This window comes from Wyeomyia smithii, chromosome 1 (assembly GCF_029784165.1).
Source record: "Wyeomyia smithii strain HCP4-BCI-WySm-NY-G18 chromosome 1, ASM2978416v1, whole genome shotgun sequence".
Classification (NCBI taxonomy): Eukaryota; Metazoa; Arthropoda; class Insecta; order Diptera; family Culicidae; genus Wyeomyia; species Wyeomyia smithii.
The window spans coordinates 70,272,962-70,285,398 of NC_073694.1; the positions used below are offsets into that span (position 1 = coordinate 70,272,962).

Below are 12,437 nucleotides of genomic sequence, written 5' to 3' on the forward strand. Positions count from 1 at the left end.
CATGCGATTGGTCCCTAAATTAACCATCCACAGGACACTGATAAAACCGGTAGTCCTCTACAGCCATGAGATATGGTCTATCATTTAGGGGTACCGATGCACCCTTGTGGAGAAGGCAAATGAACCACGAACTGCAAGAGCTGCCTGGGAAGCCATCTATCGTTCACACCGCTAAGATTGGCATACTGTGTTAGGCTAGGAATGAAGTAGGGTGTCGGATGACAGCCTGATCCTTGAAACCAGGGTTTGAGAGGTGCACAGTGGGCAAGGTGGAACGATCAGGTGAAGAATGAGAATTAAATTAACCATTTAAAGTATGTGTCTATTGGGTCCTAAAGGTATACAAGTTTTTCAATGATTGAAGAATAAACAATTGCTCGGAATGTGTTAAATGACATTTCGTTCATATGTGGTATATGAGAAAAGTGTCATTTAACACATTTAGAGCAGGTTTTCATTGAAAATTTAAAAATCATCTTCATTTAAAAATTGAAGGACAACGAAAAGCGGTTTTCAAAATTCACGTCTTGCTTAGAAAATTACACTCCTTCAGCTGATACATTACGATCAAAAATCAGAGCAAAACTTTAGGACTTAATCATAAAGAAAAGTAAAAATAACATTTATCCTTAACAACAACTTGTTCATTCTTTTGATTTTTCTCTTAAATAATCAAAGAATAAAATAAATGTAGAAAAACTGTTTGAATTTTGTCGATAGGATATTTTCTGCAACATTTTACACTGGGAATTATTGCAACTTGAATGCCAAAATAAAACTCTTTAGCAGTCGTCACAAAAATGCACAGTGTTTGGATAATCTCCTTATACTTCACAATGACAGATATTTACTTGTTATGGTCATCTTTGGAATTGTGTTAAAAAGTATGAATCGATTGGCGCAAAAAAGCATCGAAATTCCTTGTGATTTGGCACAGTTATCCTAGTTTATATCTTTTGATGAAACGTTTTGAGAGTTATTTGATTTCTTACCCTTAAGGTTCTACGGAATCCTTCGTTGAAAAGTAACATTTCATAAACGTTTTATTACTTGACAGCGGTTTTATAAAGCCGTTTTTCTTAGAAAAAAACCAATTTCGAAAAAAGTTTTTCATGCAGAAATAATAAAATTATCGTACCTGAGTATATAGCAGAATTGAATGAAAGCTTTAATTTGTTTCAATATTCAACCTTGCGACATTTAACTTAAAACCGGCGAGCGTGCCACTAACAACAGAATTGAATTTGCGTGGAATTCCTCGATGTTGAGGCCCCCTGCCAGGGTAATTTCGCTTCGTATCCTTTCGTCCTAGGTAGTTTTCTCAAGCTTCACTCAGCAAGATTTGCGCTTGTCGTCAAACGTACACCCGCTGGAGCCGGGCTGGCAAGTTTTCTCGGACGTGACCTTTTTCGGGGTGGAATCACAACCCGGCGATGGAATGAATATATGGATCCATAAACACACGTTTTCTCAGCACTCCCACCCGTCCGTCCCTCGCGGGACACGGAGCCTTCAGGTTTTCCGATCGAATGATGACGGTTGTTGCGAGATGATTTCTTCTGAGACCAACCGACATCGTTGCCATTGCCCGGCATGAATGAAGCTGTGGCCGGAGCTAATATGTTTGTACTTTATTTATTGTATTTGTGTCGATGTTTCACATATCCTCACCATAGTTGCACGTTAAACACGCGTCAGACTCCGATGGAATGTTTTATTTATTTACAACATTATTGATTTATACGTTCCTTGCTATTGGCACTGAACGAATCAATTATTGAAGTTTCTCTTGGAGTGGTCCGCAGTGAAATTCGAACAAACGTGAACCCGCTTTCGACAGAAGATTTGACAATACATGCCGGAATAGCATGTACACTTGAACCTTGCTCGTGAAACGTGGAAGCTAACTTTTTAAAGACCGAATCGTATAGAATTAAAATGATTCATTTCATTTTCTGGCACGTTCCATGCAAAGCAGTTTATCATGCTAGGTATGCCGCCTACATCCGTCATGCCAACAATCGGTGGAGATTTTCAGCACCCTGCAAACAGCCGTAAAAACCCGGAACGTGCCGGGACTGAACGTGTCCAGAGGCAGAGCCCACTAGTCTCCTTTGTTTTTACGACCAACCCGCCCCGGCACTGAATCCTTTTCCTAAATCCTCTAAAAAACTCATTAAAATTATTATATGGAAATTCACATAATCATAACATCGCCATCATTATCATTGTTTGGGTCGATCTACGGTAGTCGTGTGGAAGAGTAAAAGGAAAAAAAAATGTGGGCTAGGATAACAGTTCTTTTTTTCATCGGCACTGGAACATAACTGTTGGTTATTTCTGCTCATCTCATCCGAATTGGGGTGACAGTTAAGTTGAGGAAACGGCTAGTTCTAATAGTTGGAGGAATTATCGCAGATATGCAGTATTAAACCATCATTAGTTTGTGGTTTTACCTAGAGATGCTAAAGGAATGACTGTAGAATAATTTTTTTTTAATTTACTAACTTTCACGCAGACGTTATGTAGAGTTAAAATGGATAAGGAGGACTTGTACACAAAGACATTTACGCCGATAGAAACATGATGTGTTTGTATAAGTTTCTCGCTTCAAGATAACCTAAAATTTTGTAGGGGATACCTTGCATCTATTTCAATCTGATTGAAAAAGAACTTTTCTATTTTACTCATTGGTGAATTGATCACCCATCTTTCTACATTATAGAAGATGCGTTTTTGAATAACCTGTACCTTCTTCGAACAAACGTTATGGCTGTTGTCAAAACTTGAATCAGTATTCAATTAATCGAACAAAAACGGCAAAATAATACACTGTGCAATGGATATATTGGCATTTTTCTAAAAATACTTAGTTTTCCAAAGCCTTAGTGCTACATTCCGATTCGGAACTCGACCTTCTGTTTTACTTAAACACTTATTTCGCAGCCGACTGTTTAGTGTACAGGACAATTGTGGGGCTAGCACTACGATCCTACTGACACTAAGAGTCTCTCCCGAGCCGAGACTAGAACCTACGACGATTGGCTTGTTAGGCCAGCATCGTACTTCGAGACCATCTGGGAGACTTAGTTTTCCATCACATGTAAAAATGCCAATATCTCATATCCCTGATAAGATATCCCCCCCTAAAATTCTCGCTGTACAACCTGCCCCCCGCCAAATGTGTCATTTTAAGCTAACATCACAGTTACGTAATGGTCTCAACTATACCCCCCCCCCCCCCACCTCACCCCTATGTAACAATAAGTAACGCAGACTCAACCCCCCTCCCCCTCCCTTCACGACGCCTTACATCTGTGCTAATAGATGAAACATTTCATATCTACATGGAATACATTTACTTTTCAGTTCACAGCACAAAATCAAGTGTTTCACATTAAAAAAATAAAGAAGTAAAAAAACACACACTTCAATTTGTTATGTCATGCATACCGAAATCAATTTTCTTACACTCATATTTCAATGCTTACACGTCAAATGCCAAAACACGTTGAAATACCGTGGATTCCAATAAACATCGAGATGGGTCGACATAATAGAATGATTAGGTTCGTTTATTGACATTCATTTGTAATGAGCATTAGGGATTAGTGAGCGATTTATTTTCAGTATAGTATGTTTTCAAATGCTTTCGATAACTTTCACCATTCACATTCAATGGCGCGGTAAGCTTCGTACTAATTCAGAAGCGATTTTAGGTGATAAACAATGCCGTATTCATTGCATTTTTCCAATTCCACTGCGTGAAATTGTTGCGTTGCAATTAACGCATTTCGCGCTTTTGTCCTTGTCGTTTTCTAGACGAAACTCCTCAATCACGGAACGTTGCTTAGCCACTTTTGTGGAATTACACGCGAAGCAGGGTCGAATGACGGTTTGGGGTTAAAGTCCCTTCAAAAGAAATCAATCACGTGAACATCAGCGAGAGAGAAAGCGGAATGATCTATTTGGGGTTATGTTATTGTTGTTACGCGAGGCGTGCGTCTTCCGTTTTATTTCAAGTTGACAGCTTGAAATTTTTACACTGAACCAAAATAAACCACTCAAAACAAAAATGATTAATTGATTTGTCAGTCGAAGAATTTCATATTAATTGATTTGTCAGACGAAGAATTTCATATTACTGTTAGTTAAGAAGATTGAACCTTTCGTCTGCTTTAACGTGTAATGGAGTTTTATAAACAGAAATCGCTGACAGTGATTGGTGAAAGTACGAGAGCTTTTATGGGTTAAAAATCATGTATTGAGAATTAGTTATTTTTGGGAACTTTCGACGATAGCGGGGAGATAATGCTCATCAATTCTCTCGGCCCGCCGCTAAGAATAACACCCCGATGAGCCAGGCTTTCACTGGTAGATACCTTTCACTAATGAAAGTCGTCTGGAATAATTATATCAAGTTGAATAAATTTCACTGACGGAAACTGCCTGTTTTCATTATTAGCACACCAAATATAGCTGAACAACTTCCATGTCCGCAGTTTACCAGCACTAGTGGAAGGGCAATTCAACTCAAAAAGCAACTGAGGGTAGCAGCCCAGGTGATATTTCTAGAGCTAAACGGCACAAAGTCAATAGGCCAACTTCTCTAACAATACATGCGTAACCTCGAAACACCTGGATTCTATGGCGAAGAAGAAAGCATCCTAGCGGTGGCTGCCTTTTTTGGGCACAATAATGAAGTGTACCCAGAAAACACTAGTATAACAACAGGAGAGTCCGGATCGCAAAATCAACTAGACCCAATCATAGTCCACAGGGTCAACGAATGCGGCACTTACTATCATAACGACAGTGTAATGAGACTGGTTGCAGATGAAAAACCCCCAGAGTTAAAAGTCGCAATAATCCAACACCCAACCTCTCACCATTTAAACAAAACACTGTCCCTATCAATCATCTATAACCTAGCCGTAGATCACCAATAGCAACAGATGGATGCGAAGTAACGCAACATAGTGACATTCAAAGTACAACAGCGAGCGCAGTTGGTGTGTCGAAAACTGTCATGATAGCGACATGGAATGTATCCGGGTGCTCTTAAGAGACCGTGACAACAGAGTTATGGTAGCAAGTCTACATGAAACACGAATGGCGAGCTTCACACTGAACATCACATCAGATTTGTGGTTCAATGTGAACAAGTTGGGCAACCACAACAGAATGGGCGGAGGAACAGCCTTCGCGATTCAGCTAGAGGAAAAACATAAATTCCAAAGAATATCTGCTCACTGGGCTTCAAGTGGTGAGGTGACAGGCTGGAAGGAGCGACCGACTTAGCTCCGGTCCTCACAAGTCCCTATCTCACGCCTCCACGAGTCACATGATCAGAATCGACTGCCAGCTGAAACATGGACACAGCTGGTTAGCCTAGCTTGGGCAATGTTGTCAATCTGGCAAAAGCTAAGTGAGAAGGTGCGACGCGATCATAGCCGCGTTAACCATATTCCGGCGGTAGAAGAAATGCTTCGTCAACCTGACCGTCTGTTCACCAAGATGGTGCGACTCAAAACAACGTCTGTTCTCCATGTTAGGGGCGGCTCCTGGTGTCAACGTGGGACTCTAAACAGTGATGACACGATGGTCCTCCGGCAGACAGGGTGTTGGTGCAGGCCTTACGAGCCAGCCGTAGAAAACATCAGAACAACAACAAACAATGTAAATTCGGACCGGAACAATCGGCATAGACCCAGGCAACGAACACGGACTAACGATTGAAAACTCGGGTCATGGAACTGCAAGTCCCTCAATTTTTAGGAAGTACCCGCACTCTTTCCGACTTATTGAGGGTCCGCAAGTTCGACGTTGTAGCGCTGCAGGAAGTATGCTGGAAGAGAGTATCGGTACATACGTACAAAGATGGTTGCCCATCTACCAGGGCTGCGACAACACACACAAGCTGGGCACAGCTTTTATTGTGATGGGTGAAATACAGAAGCGCGTGATTGGGTGGTGGCCAATCGACAACAGAATGTGTAAGTTGAAGATTAGAGGCCGTTACTTCAACGTGAGCATAATTAACGTACACTGCCCTCACCTAGGAAGTAACGATGACGATAGAGACACCTTTTACGCGCCGCTGGAGCGTGCATACGTTAGCTGCCCAAAACATGACGTCAAAATTGTTATCGGAGATCTTAACGCTCAGGTCGACCAGAAGGAGGAATTTCGATCGGTTATTGGGAAGTTCAGCGCTCATCGGCTAACGAACGAAAACGGTCTTCGACTAATTGACTTCGCCGCCTCCAAGAGCATGGCCATACATAGTACCTACTTCCAGCATACCCCATATCGGTACCGAATCACAATTCGATCATGTTTTGATTCTGACCACTATCTTCTGATGGTCAAAATGCGCCAAAGACTTTCGATTGTCAACAACATCCGCTACCGTCACCCGCCACGCTATGACCTGGAACGACTCAAGTTTCCCGAAGTCGTTACTGAATACGTGCAAAGCGTTGAGGCAGCACTGCCGGAAGAGGGTGAGCACATCGAAGCCCCTCTAGAGGACCTCTGGTGTAATGTAAAAGCAGACATTGACAGCGCAGCGGAAGGTGCCATAGAGTTCGTCGAGAGGAATCAACGTAACGGTTGGTTCGACGAGAAGTGTCAGACGATTCTAGACGAGAAGACTGCAGCGCGGGGATGGATGCTGCAGTTAGGGACCCGTCAAAACGTGATGCGATATAAACTGAAGCGAGGACAGCAGACCAATTTGTTCAAGGGCAAAAAGCGCCGCCTGGAAGAGATGAAGTGTGAGGAAATGTATCGTTCTCAAGAAACACGTAAGTTCTATAAGAAACTGAACGCATCCCGCGCCGGCTTTGTGCCGCGAGCCGAAATGTGTCTGGATAAAGATGGAGGAATCTTGATGGATGAACGGGTGGAACAGGTGAAAGCAGCACTTAAATGATCACCTGAATGGCGCAGAGGCAGAGGACCATGACGGCAGGCAGAACGACTTCGTCAGCACAGCGGATGATGGAGACATTTCGACCTCTACGATAGGTGAAGTTAAGGATGCCATTAAGCAGCTCAAGAACAACAAATCAGCTGGAAAAGATGGCATCGCAGAAAAGCTTATCAAACTGGGCTCGGATAGGTTGGCTTCCTGTCTGCACCAGCTGATAGTCAGGATCTGGAATACAGATCAGCTACCGGAGAAGTGGAAGGAGGGAGTAATATGCCCAATATACAAGAAGGGCGACAAGTTAAAATGTGAGAACTATCGAATGATCACGATTCTCAACGCAGCCTACAAAGTGCTCTCCCTGATCGTCTTTCGCCGTCTCTCGCCGCTAGCAGGGAGGTTTGTTGGAAGTTATCAAGCAGGTTTTGTGGGTGGGCGATCGACAACAGACCAAATCTTCACGCTGCGGCAGATCCTCCAAAAGTGTCGTGAATACCCTGTTCCCACGCACCACCTATTCTTCGATTTCAAGGCCGCCTACGATACTACCGACCGTGTAGAGTTATGGACAATCACTGTCAAAAATGGTTTCCCTGCGAAACTAACAAGACTGATCAAGGCCACGATGGATGGTGTACAGTGCTGTGTGAAGACTGCGTTATCAAGCCCGTATGAAACACGCAAGGGACCTTAACAAGGCGACGGTCTTTTCTGTCTCCTGTTCAACATTGCGCTTGAAGGTGTGATGAAACGTGCGGCTTTTAACATGCGGGGCACGATCTTCAATAAATCCAGCCAGTTCATCTGCTTCGCTGACGATGTGGACCTTGTCTGAAGGACGTTCCAGGCGGTTGCTGAACAGTACACCAAACTGAAACGTGAAGCAGAACAGGTTGGATTGAAAGTGAATACGTCGAAGACCAAGTATCTGCTAGTAGGAGGAACCGAGCGCGATAGGGCTCGTATAGGCAGTAGCGTAATAATTGACGGAGACGAGTTCGAGGTGGTTGACGAATTTGTATACCTCGGATCTTTGGTAACGTCAGACAACAACTGCAGCAGAGAAATCCACAGACGTATTGTAGCTGGAAGTCATGCCTACTGTGGACTCCACAAGACATTGAGGTCTGGTAAACTTCGCCCCCGTACTAAGTACACCATGTACAAGACGCTTGTAAGACCAGTAGTCCTCTACGGGCACGAGACATGGACAATGCTCGAGGAGGACTTGAAAGCACTGGCCGTTTTCGAACGACGTGTGCTTAGGACTATCTTCGGCGGAGTATGTGAGGATTGCCTATGGAGGCAAAAGAATTAACCAAGAGCTGGCGCACCTCTACGGCGTACCCAGAATCAAGAAAATCGCGAAACCTGGAAGGGTACAATGGGCGGGATATGTTGTAAGAATGCCGGACAACAATCCTGCAAAAATTGTGCTCGTCTCCAATCCGGCCGGTACAATACTTAGAGGTGCACAACGAGCTAGGTGGTTAGACCAAGTGGAGCAAGATCTTGGAAGTGTGGGACTCTCAAAAAACTGGAGACAAGCTGCTATGGATCGAAGACGTTGGCGTAACATTGTGACGCAGGTGAAATCATGATGTATGTTTCACCAGGAAAGTATATGCGCAGTATTCTTGCTTCGAACAACTCATAATAATCTCCATCTTTTCCAGATCATCAAAAAGGCAAGCTGACCCTGATGCTCATATCAGCGGTCGATTGTAATACTGGTGGGCGACTCCAGTGCGGATGAAAGCCATCAGAACTTGGTGCCGGCTGGATGACCTGCATTTTTGTATCATTCCTCGAGTAACATGAACGGATATCTTTCAAGCCTACAACTACAATCGTTGCAGTTAGGTCAGACCGTGCCGTGGTATCTGGTGCACCTGGAGTTGCTGCTGAAACCAATCACAGATCGATCATGTGGTCATGCCCGTCATACCCCGATTCCAGAAGCCAAAGTATAAAACTGTAGAAGAGACAGAAAGATGCTCTGATCACCGCATGTTGTTACTTATGGTAGACTATCGTCAACCAAACTGCCGCTCATGGCAAGTCCGTCCCATTTGCGTTTTTGTGCTGATGAGAAAACAGCAATCAAAAGTCGTTACGTTTTAGGAAAAAAATTGCACTCGTACGCTTTTTTAATAAAGACAGTCAACAGAATTTGTTTCTACAATGGCAAACAAATACTTTTGCGTCAAAAAGCGTCATGAACATCAAATCTTGATTCAATTACGTTGAAAATCATAAGCTGGGACCCATATGTGATTACTTTCACGATACCTAGCCAGAATGATGGCACATCAGTCACATAGCCACCTGCGACCGGTGATCAAAAACAAACTACTGCAAATCGATTCCAGTGCTAGGCTTGCGTTTGGAACAAATCCGTGCTAGTCGATCTACAAATGGCCTTCTCTCGTGCTTCCACAGAATGATTGAATGATTTTGCAGCGAGAAGCATTTCACAATGTGGTTATAACTGCGACATCCACTCGTTTTTCTAACTATTGATAAATTCAAAATCATCTCAGGTCGAGGAACTTGTTCTAAATTTTTTGAGAGCGCTCACACGTTTGTGGCGGGATAGCTTCTACACATCAGTGAAAATAAATATAATGGAAACCCTCCTATTAGAAGACCTGTATTCCATTGTAAAAACAGCTCAGAAGTATTCGGTATGACTATTGACGCAGTATCTAAAACGAAATTCACCGTTTCTCAATATGTGTTTAATGATTGTTACCCACGGCCCAACATGGATAAAATACGAAGAGTAGTATTCACTGAAGCATGCTTTAACTTACAGTACCGTGAGTAGTAACATATCTAATGATAATGGCCAAACGAAATTCTGTTGACCGTTAGTGAAAAAATAGCTGAAAGTAGCAACTGGTGGAAACATCTCCTCGAAGAAAACAATGTAGTATCAGCGACACAAGAACGGTCGTGATTGTAAACAGGCGCTACTGAACGCCATCATTTCAAATGCAAACGACGAGAAGAAAAAGTTTTAGAATAATTTTCGAGTAAAAACTGAGCATTGATAGATTTTTAGTGTTTTAACTCTTGAAAAAATAAAAACAAATAATACCAAACAACTGCCAAGCATTAAAGTTTGAATTTTTGTCCTATCCTCAGGTACACACACATGTGAATAGCTTTGGTTTCTTGTAATTTATTAGTACAAAGTATTGGCAGAACAAAATAGCCATTCCAAAAGTTTCTAAAAATCTATTTTCGCTAAAAAAAAACCGCATCTTTTGTTTCTTCCGTTTTAAATGCTTAGTATAAATATAGTAAAATTCAATCGAACCTAAAGATCATAAACTATTGTAACCATCATATATTTCATAATTATTATTGGCTGTGGGACACACTTGCAATGATTTTTTCTATGGGACCGACTTGCGATCATTTCTGCTATGGGACAAACTGACTTGCTATTTTTTTCATAGTTTCTCAGGACAAAGTATTTAAATTTATATGTTTTTTCGAAAGTACCGATGAAAAGATGATGATTCCACCAATAAAATCAAAATTGATAAAAATGCAATTGGGACGGACTTGCCATGAGCGGCAGCAAATACAAGAACGTTAGCCACGTGGAGAATTCTGCATTAATACCAATGACGGAAGAGTTGGACAACCGGGCTACCAAGTCTCTTTACTGACAACGGGTCCAAAATAGAGGAGCGCCTTTCTAAAGAGCTTACCAGCAAACAAGAAATTTAGAATGACAATAGATCATCGCACGGTGACGCACGCACACGCATCTAAATTCGACAGCTACTGGTAACTTTGTTTACCTTCGGGCGATGCAGTTTTTCTCTCAATTATAGCAAACCATTCCAATTGTTAGCAAAATGCCCTTTAAATGTTATGCACGAGGTGCCAGTACATTAAGAACAACTATAAATTGAACAGCCTATTCACTACGCACACGATTGCTCCGCCAGAAAAAAAGCACAAAGTCGAATATGTAAACAAAGTTACCACTAACTGTCAGAAAAGTGAGGTTAAAGAGATTCGGTTAGTTATAATAGATACTATTAATAGCGTAAACCAGCCTACTCAGCAATATCTACTGTATCAGTTAGTAATCTATATTATCATTAAGACCACCAATGTGTCAGATGATTTAACAACAACAATAAACAATTAGACACTGCATCAATTACGCAGAACTAAGGGCATCCTTAACGATGTGCTGTTTGATGACTGTGTACAGCGCGGCTATTTTGCTCACTCATTCGTTTTCATACTGGCCGTTGCTATCGTCTTGATTTAAAATTTTATCGAGCGAAACCCTGTCGCAGAGCTGTTGTTGGGTTGCCAAATTTGGAAACGAGATACTCACCAAAAGTCCCGGCTACTATTTGTGTAGCGCATTTACTAGCGACCGGTATAGTATGAAATGATGACAAAGCGCCTTCAAACGGGGAATAGAAGTGCACCGTTAAGGATGCCCTAATCAAATTTCAAAAGAGGAAAACGCCGCACAGTGGAAAAAACTCGATTTTTTATGTCAATATTTGATGTATTGCATTTCTCCGAAGATTTTCAAACTGCAAATGATCTTTTTCCAAAGTTTTATGACAATCGGTCGAGATATCGATTTTTAATCGCACTTTGAATGTTGCTATATCAGGCAATTTCGATGATTTTCATTTTTGAAATCACAATTTTTAGCTTAATTTCAAATACCCGTAACTCCCTCAGTTTTGATCCGATTATGATTCTACAAGTTTCATTTTGAAGGGAATGCTGTTTTGGTTGATTCTGAAGGTTTGCTAAAAAAAAACCAATTCCTCAATCGAGGTACAACATTTTGGGAAGTTAAAAAACATGTATTTCTAATTTCATTTCTACCGTACAATCTTGTGAAACAGTTCGGAACGATCGGATAACCAACAATCAATAGGAAGTTTATTGTACTTTCCAGATTTTTGGGTCCCATTTTGCACATCGTTGCTCATAGGGAGATATTTTGAAAACAAAACTATGGAGACGTATGGTGGTCAGTATTCGAAGTATTCGATTTCGTATATTTAAACAAAATGATTTACTGGGAAGTACACATGAAGTTTTTTCCAGTAGTCTCAAGCATTTTTATTTAAATTTTTAAACCACTTTCAGAACCTCAAGGTGTATAAAGAGAGGATAAATTGCATTGATGAAAAAGAAATATATCGTCTTTTATATTTCCAATGACGCACAGAGGAGTAACTCGAGTGAAAACCTGGCCAAAATTATTTTCGCTCCTATTCAGCAATATTTTGGGAAATATTTAAGTGAGAAGTGGAAGTGGATGATTCGAGTATTATATCAAATAGTAACTCTAAGAATCACACACACAACTTAATGCTTACATTTACATAGCCTGTGCGCACCGACGAGCAATGAGAACAATCCTTGCGACGAATCATACCCCGAGCCGATGGACTTTGCTATCAAATGTCAACGGGATGGTGAGTGAGCGAGTAGGTAGACA

General features: G+C 41.6%; 1 protein-coding gene across 1 annotated transcript; it reads left to right on the forward strand.

Annotated features, from left to right (window-relative positions):
• Window positions 1-5,845: 5,845 nt before the first annotated feature.
• On the forward strand, window positions 5,846-6,937 carry LOC129716812 (uncharacterized). The gene has a single exon (XM_055666646.1). It carries the CDS (start codon window positions 5,846-5,848, stop codon window positions 6,935-6,937), a length of 1,092 nt encoding a protein of 363 aa, XP_055522621.1.
• Window positions 6,938-12,437: the final 5,500 nt, after the last annotated feature.

What these genes read in the sequence shown, in the direction of transcription:
- LOC129716812 (XM_055666646.1), top strand. Translation starts at nt 5,846, where the DNA reads ATGCTGGAAGAGAGTATCGGTACATACGTACAAAGATGGTTGCCCATC.